The sequence below is a fragment of the Choristoneura fumiferana genome, chromosome 7, assembly GCF_025370935.1.
Source record: "Choristoneura fumiferana chromosome 7, NRCan_CFum_1, whole genome shotgun sequence".
Classification (NCBI taxonomy): domain Eukaryota; kingdom Metazoa; phylum Arthropoda; class Insecta; order Lepidoptera; family Tortricidae; genus Choristoneura; species Choristoneura fumiferana.
Window position 1 is genome coordinate 8,382,974 of NC_133478.1, and position 19,294 is coordinate 8,402,267.

The 19,294-nt window shown below is 36.0% G+C and overlaps 2 protein-coding genes and 1 pseudogene across 10 annotated transcripts in view; 1 reads left to right on the forward strand and 2 right to left on the reverse strand.

Annotated features, from left to right (window-relative positions):
• Nucleotides 1-602, forward strand: part of ASPP (Ankyrin-repeat, SH3-domain, and Proline-rich-region containing Protein) — a 388,674-nt gene extending 388,072 nt beyond the window's left edge. For all 9 annotated transcript variants that reach the window (XM_074090067.1, XM_074090068.1, XM_074090065.1 and 6 more), the window contains one exon: nt 300-602. In XM_074090067.1, coding sequence (XP_073946168.1) covers nt 300-332 — 33 coding nt within the window. In that variant the 3' untranslated portion in view covers nt 333-602. The remainder of the gene's footprint in view (nt 1-299) is intronic.
• Nucleotides 603-712: 110 nt separating this feature from the next.
• Nucleotides 713-5,382, reverse strand: LOC141429645 (odorant receptor 85b-like; annotated as a pseudogene).
• Nucleotides 5,383-6,391: 1,009 nt separating this feature from the next.
• Nucleotides 6,392-11,318, reverse strand: Prosalpha7 (proteasome alpha7 subunit). The gene is made up of 5 exons (XM_074090070.1): nt 11,134-11,318; nt 10,712-10,918; nt 9,012-9,260; nt 7,368-7,480; nt 6,392-6,599 (listed from the first exon to the last, which is right to left on the reverse strand). The coding sequence occupies exons 1-5, from the start codon at nt 11,152-11,154 to the stop codon at nt 6,422-6,424; spliced, it is 768 nt and encodes a 255-aa protein (XP_073946171.1). The 5' UTR covers nt 11,155-11,318; the 3' UTR covers nt 6,392-6,421.
• Nucleotides 11,319-19,294: the final 7,976 nt, after the last annotated feature.

Genomic DNA, 19,294 nt, shown 5'->3' on the forward strand with positions numbered 1-19,294 from the left:
AAGGAAAGCATTTTGTGTTTCTTTCACCATTTAGATGAGTTAGTCGTTGCTGGTCGTGGCTCGGCTTGTTCAGATATAACCTAACCAACAAAAAGTTGGAAACCCCCCGACTTCAATATCTCAAAAACAGCTAAACCGACTTTGATGAAACATGTCTAAGAAACATAGCTAGAAAATCTGATTTCAAATGAAAAAACCGCTTTCAAATCGGTCCACCCGTTTAAGAGCTACGGTGCCACAGACAGACACACGACAACGAAATTAAAGACGACAATTTGTAATGTTAATTTTTTTTTCAGTTATATCCAAGAGTAACCCCACAGCAGGAATGAAGAAACAATGAAGCTTAAATATTATGACCTGATATCATGTACAGTTCTCTAATTTTTAAAGTATTTATATCACTGTAGTCTAAAAAAATATTGTATCTATACAATTTTATCAGATCTAATATTTTGTAAATATTTAACTTAGTTCAAAACTGAAGAGATTATGTTGTACATTTTATAAATATGTGAGTCATCTTAAATTGATCGTGGAAATTTGTATATTGTTCTTAGGATGCAAATATTGTGAGATATTATACATAAATTGACAATACAAATATGAAGAAAAAACTACTTTTATTTATGCACACCCTACAATATTCACTTAAACTACAAGCAAGACAATTTTTTTGAAAGTCATAGCGACTACATAATAATAAGAATAATAATAAGTTTGCGTAAATTTATCTTTCAGTATCTTGATACATTTGATTTAGAAGTGACAAGTAAGACCAAGCAGTGCTGCAAACCTGAAATAAAACATGACCGATTACATTTATTGAACCTATTCTTATTAACACATTGACGGATCGCTAATAATGGTCTAATTAGGTACGTTTATATTCGTTTATTTTTTTAAATACCTGCTATCGAAACAAAGTATTAATTCTCAAGCAGGGATCTGTAGATTAAATATCGGGTCTTCTATTTCTTGCAATTTTTCTAGGGTATACACCGAACTGATATTAATTTTCGGGTCGAGTAAAAACAACGGAAAAATGAGCGGGGTATGAAAGCTACGATTCACTATAAATATTTTATTTGTAGGTCTCAAAAACAAAATCCTAAGTTTAGAGCCTTTCACACCTGTTTCTCATGTTTTAAGCTAGGGACACACCTTATCCCACGTACGCAACGTATGCATTGCATTATGTAGGACATGTGTACCAACTGTAAAATATTTTAATCTTTTATCTTTTTTATCTTTATGAAATCTGGACCGCGATATTTGTATGCTTAGAAACATACTTGTCATACTTACGTGTTCTAAGCATACAAATATCAGGGTTTAGATTTCATAATACATTGCATACATTGCGTAAGTGGGATGTGTGTCCCTAGCGTTAGACATATTTTCTGAAACGTGGGTTGGATGACAATGCGAATACTGACAGCCAGCAAAAAGCAAAGACGGCAAAAAGTCTACTTAATTATTTGTTTTAACAAAAACTATTGATCTTCCCTCTCCCTTAAACTTACCTTGCAAAAGGTATTGAAATTCATTTTAGTATATCCTAGTGCAGACAACTCGCATGGTTTTTGGGATCTGTAAATAAAAATATTATCTGAAAGCTTTATTTATAGTTTAAAATTACTTCACCATTTTCGACCAATTTTATCGTGCACCTACCTGGCAATCATTATAAAGATTATTTTCCTGAATTTCAAATCACCTTTATACCATTGGCTCTGAAAAGCCGCGTCTGCTACTCCACAACTCTAAAAATGCATATAAAGATAGATAATATGTTAGTAAGTACTTTGAAGATAAAAAAAAAACGAACAAATGTGAGTGGAACTCTCGTGGAGTTCCGTAATATAAATTATTTTGATAATTACGTGTTTTGGATCCCACATAACCTACGAATCCACCACATCAGGGAGCACGGACTTGCCCCCGCCAAGTCGAGCACAGCCGTACATTCTTTTCCCCTAACTAGTACGTTGTAAATATATATATTATCAAAAACATATACAGTTTACAGTATGATATGATATGAATACATTTAATTATACTTTATAATTAACGAATTATTTAAATAATAGGTACAGCAGTCTTGCAAGCTTCAAATTTTGAGTTTTAGTTACAGTTACAAAAGAATAAAAAAATTAATAACACCCACCCTCTTTTTGCGTCGGGGGTTAAAAATCCTAAAATTTTAGTCTGCTTTTGAGCAAAATGTAAGCAGTAGGTATGGGTCATTTTATACTATACCTATAGATATGGACAAGATACTTTTAGTACCTACCCGAAAAAAGTCTTAGTTTAATATAGTTGATAGTAAGTTTGTCTCCAGGTATATATGGTAAGTCTAATGTAGTAGTATAGTAGGTAAGTAGGTATAGTACTGACCGCATCGGACAAAATTTGACCAGGTAACGCCATGCCAAATACTATGAATAACGTCACTACAGCAGCTATTAAATTTCTTAACATTTGATACTGCGTTCCGCCGACAGTCTGAAAAATAAGTTAAAGCAAAGCTCTGGGTATTATCTTGATTTTTCCATATTTTTGATATCACGGTTCAAAAGAGGCACACAATTTTTCCGACTTTTGGAATTTACCTATCTATAGCAACCCGCTTTATCAATAAAAAAAAACTTGTAAAATGTATAGGTAGGTACAGTCAAGGGCAAAGATATCGACACGGCCAAAGTTGCAAAATATGTATACACGGCTTTAATGTTAAGTGCAAAAGTGTATACATATTTGTAACTTTGGCCGTGTCGATATCTTTGCCCTTGACTGTACTTATCCATCTAATGATGTAAGTAGGTATCATGCGTTACATAGGCTATAAAGTTAGGAGCAATAAGAAATCTGTTTTTGGCAATTTTAGCCACAAAACTAGTTATCTAATAAGACATTTAATTATTCACTAGATTTAATAATATGGTATAGAATTTATAATTTCAAAATATTACAGCTAAAGTTACTAAACTAAACTACAATACAATTAAAATAAACAAAATAAAATATCTAATTAAATTATTTAACTTTACTCAAAAGCATACTTACTATCGCAAGAAATCCGAAGAAACAAAGAATTATAGAACACAGTGATATGACAGCCAAAATGATAGCGCCAAATATTTCGTTTAAACTTTCAGATATCCTGAAACAAGTATACCTAGCCAGGTAACCTGTGATCAAATCAATGAACTATAGTACCTACATAGTACCTACACTATATTTACCTGTGGTTGGTTATCTGCTAGAAAACCCCAAATTTTTGAAAAACACTTTATAAAAAATGCAAACTGAGACATGGATGCACAGAAAAACCAGAAAAAGGGACCAGCCGGGGAATCGAACCCAGGTCCTCAGCATTCCGTGCTGCGTGCTATAACCCCTACACCACTGCTGGACAGGAATCTAGACACGAATTCGTCCTATGCATACATATCTCAGGTTGCTTATTTCTACTTTGCTACTTAAGCAGCAGCAATATAGTTACACGGGATACCCGTAAAAGTAACAAATTTGGAGTTGAAATAAAAAATACAAAAAGACTCCAAAATCCAATCATACTTTTTATTAAGTTTTGTAGCGAAGAAGCAAGGCAAAAATAGTATAGTTCATTGATAAGATTTACGCAAAGTACCTAACGCCTTAATTATTTAGGGGCTGTTACACCATCCATTGAAGGTTAACAGCTTCCTTAATGCCGTCTCTACTTGTTCTGTCCGAATAGACGGAGAGGAATCACATTTGTCAACCTCCCTGCCCGCTACTTCCTCAGCCGTTGGATATTAGGAACTAGAAATCACATTTTCAGACGATTTTGTTTGTAGATATTTCACTCACTTCACAAGTTTCTGATGGGTTCGTGCGAGTTGGGTTACCACTCGATATGATGCCTCGGTTTCCGCTGGATCAAAGAAGCCATTTCTATCTTTTCCAACCACTCTCATGTTCTCCAGATCATATTGTAGCACGCGCATCAATATACAAATATCAACAGTCAACGTGAGAAGGAGTAGGTCGCAAGGTAAGTAGAGACAGAGATGTATTATTGATCCTGAAGTAACAAAATAAAAACTTGCTTGTCTTAAAAAAATAAAAAAACAAGTTTTGCGGTCTACATCTATGTATCTTGTTACAGTTCAAGTTGGGTGTACATTATGATTGGGTTTAGATGGCAACGCATGTACCTATACTCAATCAAACGTACAGTACAGTCGGCAAAAAAGTTTGTATTTAAAATGAATTATTTAGTAAATAATTGAATAGTTTTTGTTTTCAACATAAATAACGTTAACCTCGCATACAGACAAATTTTATAAGTCTATAAAGAGAGATTTTAAAATCTCTAAAAAAACTGGTCATCAATATTATAGGTATGCTAAGAATTTATTAAACAAACTTTGCAAGATTTTTTGCTTGTTTTGGTAATCAAAAAAGATTACGTACCATGCACGGCCTGGTATAAGAAAGCGGCGGAATATTTCCACATGGAATCGATTTTAAAAGGGTAATACAGTAAAAAAGGAAACAGATACGTTTTCTCCCCGCCGAAGGACGAAAACACTGTAATGAAAAATGTTATCCATACGAACACGAAAACCGCGAACGCAACAAACTTGTAGACGCCTGAAAAAAATATTTTAAAAACAGTATTAGTATAATGCTTAGGACAAGTTGTCACTTTTTTGTGAGTCAGGCCAAATGGACGAATCTTTGACGTGCCACTAGCTGTTATAAAACCTTTCTAATCCACTTTCGATTGTAGTAGGTAGGTACTCATACTATTTCGGTAATCTTGTTTTGTTTGCTAAAAACGCACACGATTTTATCACAATTTTAAATGGGCCATTAATGGCTACGCTACCTACTTATAAATAAAAAAGAATATTTATTTACAATCATTGAACATTTTCAAGTTACGTAACCAACTGTCGATAAGAGACTTTTTTTTTTCGTTTTTTACATCATTAGGCCAGAGTTCAGCTATCTCCAAAATAATATCTTTTACACGGTTCTTCTTGCTTAGAGATACTATTTTAAACAAATCTGAAAAAATAAAGGTAGGTAGGTAGGTGGATTATACTTACTCCAGAAAATCATAGTAATATTTTCTAAAACTGTTTACCTTGTGTAGCCAACAAAAACAAAGGAATAGCGTTGGCTATATCCAAAAAATCTACACCCGTAAAAGAAAAGTAATTGGCCCACGTAAAATAACAGCAGTATAACAACAAACCAAACATATCTACAGTGGTTTACAAGACAAGGATTTCCTAAGAAATCGAGTCCAATTATTTTAAATATCTTGAGATGTATAGTTAAACTACCAGCAAGGGCAGGAGGCATCTGTTCTAAAGAAGCCATGTTTGAAGAATGGAAAGTTGGAAACTAAATTCAGTCATAAGTTATTTTCAAATTTTATTTCGAAATTGGAATTCTTTCGCCTTCATTACTCTTTCATGAAAGAAAAATTATGCTAAATTCTATATCATTTGCAGAAATTGAGCTGCTGAAATTATTCCCTTAGGGCAAAATCCGCGATGACACATCATTCCCTGGAAATAATTTAAGTGCTAGCTAGAAAGTGGTCTAGACTTTAATCTAATACTACCTCTATATAAAAGGGTATCTAGAAGAATAATGAGTTCGTAAACTTTAGAACAAAAATTTGTTCAAAAATATATGAATACGCTTCTACGCCGTTGTTTAGTGAAATCAAATGTTACGGAAATTTGCTGGGCTCGGCAAAATACCGGTTATTTTATAACTTTTAATCCGCGAAATTTTTCCTGCATTTACAGCGTGTATTTTTGATATATGTAATCACAAATTTTAAGGCCAGTTACTAAATAATGGGTCCCACTGAAAAACAGCGTTGCGCCTTGCCGTAACAGTATGCTGAGTGGGGTCCACTTTATACTATTCGATGTTATTATTTTTTTTTTTCTCTCCATCTAATGAATTTTTATGAGTATCGAATATGTGTAAATAAAGGTTTCTCTCTCTCTCTCAAATACCCTAATGAACAAACTTTCTTGTGTTTCTTACTTTTTCCATCTAAAATTATTTAGCACGCAATGCACTACAAGATCACTTGTTTTTTTGTTAATAATGATCACTGCTTTGTTTTTATTTGAAACTTCGTATTTTCTGACGTGACAATGAACAGTTAATGTTGAACTTAAAGTTTATTGCAATAATAGCTTCACAGCAGTAAAACCAATGTCTTTTTGTGTTTGTATAAAAAATACACACTGTATTTTTAGCATTATTTAGTTTTGTTGTGGATGACTGGCATGCTCATTCACTGTCTGTCCACTAAATATGTTTTCAGTTGTCCGTAAAATTCAAATAAATAAAGAAAAAACAAATAATTATAGTAAAAATTTATTATCTAACCAATTTACATTTCTCCCTCATCCGAGTCTTCAATGTCTGCCAACGCTTGCTTAGCAGTATTCTCGGCCTCAGCTGCTATCTCACGAGGCACCATCTCATGACGACCCTTGGTGTCCTTGGACACCCAGGAGAGTTCCAGCTCGAATTGCTTATCCTTTAGTTCATCATGGACCAGGTAGATGCTGAAATGTTCAAATAATCTTTTAATAAAAATGTATATCTTAATCTAAGATTTTGAAACGTGAAAGACTGTCCGATCATTGGACGAGATTCGAGCCTGCACCTCAGTCATAGAAGGTACGGAAGGCGAACGAAAGGCACGGCTGGTAGGAACAAGGGTGTATCCACCGCAGTGGGCACGATGGCCATGCCCACAACCCTAATAGACTTGTGACGACACAATTTCACGGTCTTTGAAATCGATAGGCTAATGTCTTAATGCGCGGAAAAAAAGGATATAATCAAATTCAAAAATCGTCCCTGAGTCATGTATTGTGATTGCTCATATGCAAGTTCGTACTCCGACTTACTCTTGGCCGATTTTTGGGTGGCTGTGCCCACAACCATTTTTGAGGGCTGGATCCGCGCCTAGGTACGAACAAATCCCGTCCGGAAATTCGCATAAAAAAATATCTATTTATTTTAGAAAAACAACCAAAACTGTTTACGCAAACCGCATGTCATACTTTCTGGCACTGAGAGTAACATTCTTTTCTACGCAGCATGCACGCAAGCTGCTTACAAGTGTAAAATGACGAGGTCATGCGTATAACGTGCGGTCTACATGGACAACAAGCCAAGCCAAGAAAGTGCAAAGAAGGCTATTTGCTCTACGCTGGTAAACTTCTTAGTAACCTCAATATTCTTCTCCTTCAAATTATTGGTCTTATCTCTGTTATAAATTAGAAGTTTGCATGCCTGTCAGCTTAAAAATGAGGTGAAAAACTCACATTCTTGCTGCTTCCTTCACTAACTCCTTGACAGTCAGATCAGCAAGCTTTAGCTTTTCAATTTCTGTTTTTGCAGCCTGCTTTGCTTTCCCAACCGCACATCCAAAATATGACTGGAATAGAAAAAAATACCTTTTAGCAAACTTCAGAATTTTCGGGGCATTGCATATGAGTAGATTTATCAATACTTTTTATCAGTACCCCTATCCTAGTTGTTCAAACATTTGGTTCAAAATAAATTTATTGTAAGTGTTCATTGTGCCATTGAATATACCTCAATATCTTTATTCAATTTAGGCTGTAACAAGCACTTTGAATGTCATTAAAATCTAACACCGGTTCGGAAAAACCTCTGCTGAGAAGAATCCGGCAAGAAACTCAACGAGGTATATTTTTATAAACAGATAATAATGTAATGGCATCATCACTTAGGTATTTTCTGTTAACATTTTTCGTTGGAAATTCACTAGGGAATTAGTTATGGCAATAGCTAAACGAGATTCATAAATAAAAATAATAATTAAAGAAATCAATAACCCGCGTGCAATACAATACCTAACAGTTGTTAAGTTCAATAATTCAAATTCAATAACTTTCAATGAGTTTTTGTTTTCAGTTCTATTAAATTTGCTCTTACCCACTGTCTACTGCCGACACAAATTTGAGTTAATTATATTAATTTGCAATACTTATCTTATAATATAATTTACGTGGGATTGGACAAGTCAATTTCATGGTAACATTAATAATGCATGTTTTTTATTCTTTGCTTTAAATTTTTTATAGTTATGTCAACTATATTGATCACCCAGTCTTTACTCCGGTCAATATAGACATTTCAATTTACATAAATTCCGATAAAGCCGAATTTTGGTGGAGACTTGGTGGGTACACCATTAGGAATAGTGTCAAAAGTCCCCAATGATCCCATGTGTACTAAAAAAGTTATTTGGGGTTAAAGGTCAAAATTTCAGGTTTTTTTTTTCGAAAATGGTCCTTATACTTTTTTTTCTAAGAATTACCATTCCTAAGATATTGCGATTCTAAAAGTTGAAGGAGGCACATTCTACATGATAGCACATTTTTATGCCACATATTGGGTGACTGTTAATTCAACCTATTCCTTGAAAGGGGTAATTTTAGAGCTTATTTGCAACTAGCTGTCGCCCACGACACCGTCCGCGTAGTATTTATTTATCGCTATACCGCGATTCCCGCGGGAACTATGCAATATTTCGGGATAAAAACTAATCTTTGTCCTTCCCCAGGACAAACTACCTGTATACCAAATTTCATCTAAATCGCTTCAGCAGTTTAGACGCGATTGAGTAACAATATCCAAATCTCCAATATAAAATCAAAAATTTTCACATTTATATTATGTTTTTGGCCCAGTAAATCAGGGATCGAACAGGCTACTTTTTGATAAAACTTACCATTTTCGAAAAAAAAAAAACAAAATACCTGAAATTTTGACCTTTGACACTGAATATTTTTTTAGCACACATGGGTCAGTGGGGAATTTATGTAATTTGACCACTACATTTACGTCTAAATTGTCCGGATTATCTTGATCTGACCTCTACTTGCCACTTGGATTTGTTCCTACATTTTAGTTAACAAATCTTATAAAAATATACTTACAAAAGAAACCCCACTTGGGTCTAGCATGTACATCTGAGGTCCATCATGTTCGGACCAAGTTCCCATCACAACAGAGCATCCATATGGACGGACAGCACTGTACAAAGTGTAAGCATGCATGTACATGGACACTCGCTCGTTCAAGTATTTAAGGGGCACTGGAATTTGGTACTGAGATCTGTAGTTGGATGCTTCGGTGCGGGCCGTCTCTACAATCTGTCTGGCATCAGAGATGAGCCCCGATACTGCCTGGAAATCATAAATGAAACAGTGAGAGTAATGAAAAAGTAAGTAAGTCTGACAAGAAGACAATGTCTTATTTAGTAGTAATGGGAATAGAGGTTCCTGTTCTGGGATATCCCTTTTGAACCCAGCCGAGTATGAAAAGAGCTACGACAATGGACTTTATGTACAATCCATGTCAAATTCAAATAAGAGTTAACAACAGTAAACCTATGTACTCATACAGCCCCTACTTGGATTAATATCTGCCACTGCGGAGCGTGCATAAATATCTGGCACGTCCTACCGACCCTAGAAATAAGAGTTCTATCAGATATTTATGCACACTTTGTTGTGTCAAATATTGATGCTGGTGACTGTACAATCCATGTTAAATTCAAATGTAATTAACCCACACTATCATATCGGCTGGGTTCAAAAGGGCTATATGTTATATTTTTCCCTTGTGTTGTGTAAATTAAGTGTTAGCTCGTTTTTTTAAATTCTATACAGGGTCGCCTTAGGCCCTTAGAAATTTTAAGGCCCTGGGGCATCAATTAACATGGAACAACCCTATTGGAATATAAAAATTGAATCAAACAAAAACAACTCAGTATATTCATGTAAGCAAATATAATAGGGCTTTTCTAGGCCTTATTAAACACTTATGAGAACAAAGGTATTGAATTTATGGATCTTAAGAGAATATTACGAATATGAGATGACCAGATGGCCTAGTGGTTAGAGAACCTGACAACGAAGCTTGAGGTCCCGGGTTTGATTCCCGTGTCGGAGCTGATATTTGTATGAAAAATATGAATATTTGTTCTCGGGTCATGGGTGTTTAATATGTATTTAAGTATGTTTCGATATCTATGTTTCTATATTTATATGTGGCTTAGTACCCATAAGTACATAACACAAGCTTTGCTAAGCTTACTTTGGCACCAGGTCAATGAGGACTATCGCGTATGAATTCGCCACTAGAGGCGCTAGTGTAGCGTGAGGTCTCTGAAATGTCAAATCTCATAGTTTTTGGGTGAGCTACACGGGTTTATTTATAATTAGAATAATTTTGTGAATATTTTGCAATATCTGAAATTAATTATGGCAAATATGCGTTCCAGGGCAATGAATGTCTGTGTTTTGAGACAGTTTTGTCTTTCGGAAACCTTTGTCCTCCCTTTTTTCCGAACAAAACAGGAACTATGCAACACTGTGGCATGCTCAATATTTTTATGGTACGGTTTTAAGGTGTATTAAATATGATTTAAAATCTAAACTTTGTTTTCACACCCGTAATAACAGACTTTGCAAGCCATACTTAAAAACCTCACGCAAACAGTGCGCCATCTAGTGAGACAAAAAACGATAGCCCTCATTGGTGTGAATTGTCCTGTGATATTTATTTATTATTATTTATTACATTTTACAAAATGGGTCCAATATCAATGGAATGTTATAATAAGCAAACTTACAATGCCAACATGTTCATCAGCATGGAAAATCCTTTTGTTTGCACCGGGCTCATACAATTTTGAAGTCACAAGCTTCTCAACTGCAAATACCACACCATCCTTCCCTCTGAGACCAATGACGGTTCCAGAATTTTCGACAGCCTTCGCTGCATATTCTACTTGGAATACTCGGCCGTCCGGAGAGAATTGGGAGGCGGAAAGATCATACTGGAAGTAAAATAAAATAGATTTTAATAACATGATTAAGCATATTTGGAGGACTCAACTAATGAGCTTTAGAACCGTTATTACAATCACTAGATTTTAAGGAATAGTCAAGCTTACTTTAGTTGAATAAGAACAGCACATTAAGTATTGAATTATAATAAGTTTCCGAAACTTGCATACACATCATAACCTTTAAGCAAAAACAGTAAACTTACCCCGGTTCCTATCGAACTCATTGCTCTTGAGGTTACTAATATTAGGTCAACAACTTTAGTAAATACGAATAATTATTACAACTTAATTATAAGGGAGTTGTAAAGTTAAAATTACAAACAAAATTACGAATTATTTTCGGCTTCGGCGGCGATGACAAGCAAGTCCTACTGTCAAAAGTGGAGTAACGTAAGTCTGTTCTCGTTGTTCGCGTCGTGACGTGATCGTGGTACTATTATTTTGTTTTAATTTTACCGAACAGTCGTAAATTCATTCGAACTCGTGTAATTTTTCGAATCATAAGCATGATGAATATCACTGATTCCAAATCGAATAATCGAAACATCGGTTTTCTTAGTAATCGTTTGTGAAAGTAATATTTTAAATATTTTCAAACACTTGTTATCAACAGTTGTTCTATGAATTATTTATACAAATTAAATGAAAATACTTTTTTATTATTTAATTTTTTGCATTTTGTTAAGTAAGTAAAATGCAATCACGCAAAAACGAAGAATATTTTGTAACTAAGAACAGGCTAATTGTGGCGAAAAGTGGAACTAATAGACAAAACTGTCTTAGAAGTGACCCTGACTAATGATTTCCGCTAATTTACGCTAGATGGCGGTTATAGGCTACTATACGTAGTTCTTAAAAAACACTACTATTGCAGTGCTAAGCTATGTGCCAGAGGGCAGGGGCTACTGCTACGAAATTCGGCAATCGAAGTTCGTATCGTACCGTCCAATATTATATAATTTTATTTCGTAGTAGGCTAATAAATAGTAGCCATTCCGGAGCCAGTTTTATCGAAAGATATAGTTATCTGGATAATCTGTGGGGCGTGTACACGAAATATCGGGTCGGTATTTCCATGTCGGTATTATCCGTGCTGGTAAATAGTGTCACCCACGTTTCTGATTGGTTAAATAAGTAAATGACCCAATCGCAAGCAAAGCCTGCAACGCAAACGGACATCACGATACTAACGCCATCTAGCGATATTTCATCTGTTAAGAAAAGAAACCCTCATTTCCATCTTACATTGTGCCTCTCTGATTTAGACGAAGAAAAAGTGTCCCTAATTTTTTTGTCAGTTATGTGACTTTTTTAGGCTCCGTACAAAACAAAACAACGGAACCCTTATAGGATCACTCGTGCGTCTGTCTGTCTATCCGTCCGTCTGTCCCAGCCAGTTTGCTCTGAATCCACTGGACCAAATAAGGTGAAATTTGGTAGGAAGGTGTAATCCTATGACCTTTTAAATAAGGGCCCTTTTTGGGGGACAAATTGGGAAAAAAAAGTTTTGCAATCCTTACTGTATCATATTTCAAATGAAAGGGCTTGTTATGAGGATCTTAAATATTATTTGTTATTATTGTAAAATAAGTAGTTTTGATTTTATTCATGAAAGAAGGCGAAAATTGACCCCCCCCCTGATCTCCGAAACTACTGAGCCTAAAATTTTGAAAAAAAAAATACAAAATATAGTTTATTGCTTGTAGATTACAGGAAAACCTACAAAAATTCTATCAATGGAAAATAAAGTGGTAAACTCAATATAAATACGTTCACTTACGGAAAATAGTTTAGGTAAGTACCTACTAAAACACCACTAGATAGCGCTAGTAGTAGTTAACTCGCGTCTTACTGTGAGGATTACAAAATTGATATTTTGTAGTTTGTAATTCTGTTTGTTTGTTTGTTAACTTTTCACGTCTAAACCGTTGAACCAATTTAGATGAAATTTGGTATAAGTACAGATAGTTTAGAGTCCCGGGGAAGCGGATATAAGATAGTATAACCCGAAACAGCAATAAATGAATTCTACGCGGACGGAGGCGCGGGCAACAGCTAGTTGTTTATTAAGGATCTAGAAACAAGTACAGCATAACATTGCAACAAAGATCTTAGTTAATGTGGGTGCAAACTAAAAATTACGAACAAAATATACCTTACAAACAGCAACTTCCGCAGCGAGCTGTAAAAAGTTAAGTTTTGGTAAAACGATTAATCTTATTTCGTAGAGACTTAAGATACTGCGGATGCGACCACTCAAGTAGAGTACCCAGGTCAACTCTACCTTGGTTTGCCCTGTGTCGCTACACAGTTGACTGTACTGTATTTATCACATTTATGGGTATACTGTCATATTATAACCATTATTTTAATAGTCTAGATTTTATAACATTAGAGGGTAGAGTTGCCGCATCTGATGGTGTTAAATTCCTTAGGAATACTTTGCCATTTTTTTTTTAAATAATAATAATGTAGTTAAAGTCTAATCAACTAAAGTAGGCATCTTAGATACAATCTTTCAAACACTAAAAACGGATCCTCAGAATCTCTCCACTGGAGAGTCTCCAGACGAAATTTTCATTCAAATACCTACTTAAATTCCAACGGTTTTGTGAAAACTGCGGCTATTTGGGACAAACAATCATTATCATTATTTCTAAGTGGTTTTAAAGCTATGCCGTCTACGCATTATAGCCTTTCCCTCAAGAACATTTCGCTTTATTTGTACTTTGTTTCAACCACTATAATTGCCTACGTTCCCGCCTTTACCCACTATCTAGTGAAAGTAGGTAAATAGAAAGCTCTTGAAAGGGTTCGGCGTTCCCTTAGAGTGCTGGAATAAAACAAAATGAGCTTTGCTATTGATCCAAGAAGCGTGCAGTTTATGTTTGGTGAACCTGCGAATATGAATGAGGCGAACATACTCGTGTATTGAAATCGTGTCGTGGAAATATCATTGCGGAATTTCATTACTGCCACCCTTGAACTGACTTGTCTGACTTTATTTTCATCATCATCATCATCATATCAGCCGTAGGACGTACACTGTTGGACTCCTCCATACCTCCAGTTGCTTTGGTTCGGCCTGCATCCACCGTAAACCCCCAGCTTTAATCAGGTCATGATTGGTTATTTGGAGTCTTTCTGTATTTTTTATTTCAACTCCAAATTTGTTACTTTTACGGTCATCCCGTAAAACCACATCGAAAATACAAACTGAGACATGGATGCACAGAAAAACCAGAAAAAGAGAATTCTGGTTTTTTCTGTGCATCCATGTCTCAGTTTGTATTTTCGATTTAATCAGGTCATCCGTTCATCTCGTTCAACGACTCGTTGGCGGACTTCCTACGTTGATAATATTTTACCTACATATATCAACTTCCGGTAGCCGTGTTAGTTCTCAAGCAGAGGGTTGGGCTCGCACGTCTGAGTTTTTCCGAATTTATCAGCAAAATTATATTTTAAAATTACCACGAGCTTCACAGTGAAGGGAAACATCGTGAGGAAACCTGCACACATGCGAAATAATTTCATGATGTGTGTAAAGTTTCATGCGCACTGGGGCCGCGTGGGAACTGCAGCCCACAGAGTTTTTTTATCATCATCATCATCCAGCCTATATCGATGGCAGCAAAGTAGATACGGACATCTACATTTTTTCAAAAATGCTTTTTTTACAAAAAATAACTTATTTCAACTATATCTATAAGTCTGTTGAAAAAATATTTCAAATTTCAAAATAATGAAGAAAATTTGGCACGTAAAAGAAAACATCTACACTAGCTTTTGAAAAAACATCGCAGTAGAAACGGACATTTGAATTTATCCGCTTTTACTTCGGAGCTTTGACAGGATGCTTGTGACGTCAATAGTCACATGCCACTTGTCCGTTTATACGTCATACTTTTTGCATATGTCTCAATCTACAAAGTTATTATTTCTAATTTCTATGAGGAAATTATTTGTTTTTTCTTAAAATATTTAAACAAATAGATATATTACTTAACATTGGTTTCATACACTTGTTTGTTTTTTTTATTTAGACAGCAAATGAATTAAAATTCTTAACCTAAGTAAGTACTTAAGTTTCTATTGCTTGCAGCTTACCGCTTTTTGGAAACGACACGCCTGAACAGATTTTGACTGATGATGACGAGCAATCTGTTTTTTATGATTGGTTATTTGGAGTCTTTTTGTATTTTTTATTTCAACTCCAAATTTGTTACTTTTACGGGTATCCCGTGAAACCATATCGAAAATACAAACTGAGACATGGATGCACAGAAAAACCAGAAAAAGAGACCAGCGCTGGGAATCGAACCCAGGTCCTCAGCAGACAGCAGGTGGTGTAGCGGTTATAGCACGCAGCACGGATTGCTGAGGACCTGGGTTCGATTCCCAGCGCTGGTCTCTTTTTCTGGTTTTTCTGTGCATCCATGTCTCAGTTTGTATTTTCGATATGGAATCTGTTTTTTTCCTAATAGGTATATAAGTAGTAGGTAGAATATCGATTATACTATTCATCATCAGCCAATAGCAGTCCGGACATAGGCCTCCCCCATAGACCGCCATTGCGCCCTGTCTTCGGCTAGACACATCCAGCTTTTACCACCAGCCTTTCGCAGATTGTCCCTCTACCTGAACGGAGGGCGTCTTGGACTACGTTTGCCGAGACGCGGTCTCCACTCAATATCTTCAGCGGTTGTCGGTGCTTCAACAGATATGACCCAGCCCACTGCCACTTCAAGTTGTTAATTCTATGAACTATGTCGATGACCTTAGTTCTGTGTCGGATAGTCTAGTTGCGGATTTTATTCTTCAGAAAAACTCCGAGCATAGCTCGTTCCATAGCTGGCAGGGCCGCATTTCAGCTCCGTATGTCATGACGGGTAGGACGCACTGGTTAAAAACTTTCGTTTTCAGACATTATGGTATAATTGACGAAAAAACTCGACATCATTTTCCGAATGCTGCCCAGCCCAGCTGAATCCTTCTCTTGGCCTCCTTCTCAAAGTTGTGTTCTACCTAAGGCTACTGTTACATTATGCTCGTTATTAGCATGCTAGTACCTGCTGTACCTGTATGACACAGAAAAAGCATGCTTAATAGTAGCAAGCCGTGGTGGCCGAGTGGTTTGACCTATGGCCTCTCAAGCAGAGGATCGTGGGTTCAAACCCCGGCTCGCACCTCTGAGTTTTTCGGAATACATGTGCGAAATTACATTTGAAATTTACCACGAGCTTTACGGTGAAGGAAAACATCGTGAGGAAACCTGCACAAACCTGCGAAGCGATTCAATGGTGTGTGTGAAGTTCCCAATCCGCACTGGGCCCGCGTGGGAACTACAGCCTAAGCCCTCTCATTCTGAGAGTAGGCCTGTGCGCAGCAGTGGGACGTATATAGGCTGGGATTATTATTATTATAATAGTAGCACGTCCCTATGCACACATGCTAGTAAGTAGCATTTGCTGAATAGTAGCATGCTTTCGTGCTAGTAACTAGCATGTGTTGGTACCTTAACTGCAAAATCAGGCCGAGGTATGTGTACTCCGAAACAACATCAAGAAGATTTCCACTAACGATGACGGGCCTCTGATCCATGTGGCCATTGATGACAATTTTGGTATTATCCACATTCATTATAGCATTATATTATTTATACTATTATAGTACATACTGTTTTATTTTTACAGTTTATATTGTTTTGTTTTGGGATATATTTTGTACGTAATTTTATTACTTGTACCTACTGTTGATTTATTTAATTTATTAGTGTAAAACTATAAAAAATAACTTAGTTTTTGAGTACGTAAAAACAATTATGAGTAAACAAAAATAAAACAAAAAAATATTTTTTAATTTAACACATATTTTGAGGGTTTTTAACGAAATAAATGAATTTATATGATAGACAGCGGTGAGGTTGAGTGGTAGATAACTCATTTAATAATATGAATAAAATGATTAATGCAAAGTAAATAAAGACATCTACAAAATTTTATCAAAAAAAGGATGAATACTCGTTGCATGTTGTTTAGATTATCTCTAAACACTCCTCTAAGTTTTACCGGAGATTCTTACCTTAGCTTATTCGTTTTTTATAACGGAAAAGGCGTTTGTTTCACTACAACGCATAAACGGATATCAGGCAGATGTCTTCCTCTACGTTTAAGCTCTTTCAAAGTAAAAAAAGACATCTACAATTTTTCATTAAAATAATGTTACAGAAATAAAATCTGTTGAACAATCACCAAAGAACATTATTTTAATGCATCATAGAAAATTTCATGGTAATCAGTCCATTAATCTCAAAGTAGTCATTATTTTTTACTAAATACGCTCTCCTGTAAAATAGCTATTTTGTAGATGTCTTCTTTTACTTTGCTGCCATCGATATACGTCCCACTGCTGGGCACAGGCCTCCTCTCAGAACAAGAGGGCTTGGGCCATAGTTCCCACGCGGGCCCATTGCGAATTGGGAACCTCACATTTTTTATATTTACTATAAAATAATCTTCAACGAATTACTTCAAAAATAATATTACACACACTTTTACAGTCAACTATGTGGCCAGTATACACTGTATACGTTTTTATGGAGAATTTTTACAAAACAAATTTCTTTTCGGCCACGTTAATTTTCCATCTACGAGTAAGTAAGTACTCAAAATACTAAAGATAGTAGGATAAGGATAGTAGTTCTGTAAAGAAGCAATTTAGAGAAAGGTATTCTCGTAGACCGTCTACTACTTATACCTAACTAGCACTAAAAGTACCTATAGTATCGTAAAGGTCTATACAACGAAACCCCTTGAGCCGACCTCTGTGAGAGAGAGATGCCGATCGCCTATTACCTACAACTGTCCCAAGAGATTACCTCTCTATATCCCCTAAAATCGTTTAATTTATTTACAAAACTCAAATAAAATCGCACAAGGCACGTCTAAGCAAATGTTATCAGATGCACTTGTTTCTAATTATTTTAAACTAAAAATCGTTCTAATTGCATAAGATGCGGGCAAAACTACAACGTGAAAATCTAGCTGCATACATTTTGCATTCAATTCCTAATTATACATTCCATTATTTACCCACACGCGAAATCGTTTCTAAATTCATGCGGCAGAACTCTAATTTACGTTAAATATTCAACGTTTATACTTTGTTTATTTGCTGAATATACTATATTTTGTCAAGTATACACTCTTCTCGAATAAAATATATTTAATCCTAGATAGCATATTTTATAAGGCAAACACGTCGTCTAGAGACGTCACCCCAGATCTCTTTGTATAGCTATCCCAAAGTATTCTTTGCGCGAGATGACCGACAGTTCTAGAGTCTCCCGAGGCCAAAACTAACCTCCAAGACAAGTCTTTTAAAACTTTTTTTGTGTCTGATGACCACAGCCCCATCTTTTCAAAAGCAAGCGCCGCAAATTTATCGACACAGGTCACGACCCATACTAAAGACCGCCCCAACGACCACGGCACCAAAGTGACACCATCAGGCCTCTTTCCATCGTCTCTCAACAAACCACATAGTTCCAGGGTAGCTGGGATCGATGCAGTGGTGAGGGCCCGACGGATGAGGTCGTTATGGGTACTGTGACGAAATAGGCGGCCTGCACTCCTGATACAAGACAACCCGTGGCGGCCCAGGTGGTTTGGTGGTTTGGAAGTTACTTTTATTAGGAAGTTTTATCAGGTTGCATACGTTGCCAAATTAAAACGCTGTCAGACATGTTTTCCTGCGTAGGCACCGTGGCCCGACATTAAGTAAATAATCCTGTAATTGCGTTGTCTAAAAATGCGAAGATAAATTTTTGGCCGCAAGCCTGGGCCCGCATACGAAATGAGCCCGCCACACTGGGATTATTATTTGCTCAGCTGACATCCTAATTAACGTGACTTTTTTCATTTTTCTTTGTCCGCTAGCGAAATTATCCGCGTACAGATAATGGACTAACAGCGAGGGGTAACTTGAATAAATAACAAAAGAGGTGCACTGCTGCAAATTAGGTTCGTACAAAACTATTTTCATAATTCAAACCTCTGTACTTTCTGCAATTTGCGTTTAACTTATTTTTACAATGGGACTTTCATGGACTTTCGAACGCAGAAGAAGTAGAAAAGATATTTTTCGAAGGAAACTTAAAGCTGGGGAACAATTAAACCGCTTGAATGTCAAATGGAAAGCGGGACAAAGTTTGAGAGCAAAAGTCTTAGAATTTAAAGACGGACACCGACTGGCTTGGTTCATTATTATGTTCAACTTCGTGGACGGAAACACTGAGCGACGAACAGTTCTAGTACCTACTGGATATTCAGAAAGAATAAGTTCACTCGAAAACAAAGTTAA

What these genes read in the sequence shown, in the direction of transcription:
- Prosalpha7 (XM_074090070.1), bottom strand. Translation starts at nt 11,154, where the DNA reads ATGAGTTCGATAGGAACCGGG. An exon ending in TGAGTTCGATAGGAACCGGG is followed by an intron (nt 10,919 to 11,133) that starts GTAAGTTTACTG and finishes TTTTACTTCCAG; the next exon opens with TATGATCTTTCCGCCTCCCA. An exon ending in CTGATGAACATGTTGGCATT is followed by an intron (nt 9,261 to 10,711) that starts GTAAGTTTGCTT and finishes TATGATTTCCAG; the next exon opens with GCAGTATCGGGGCTCATCTC.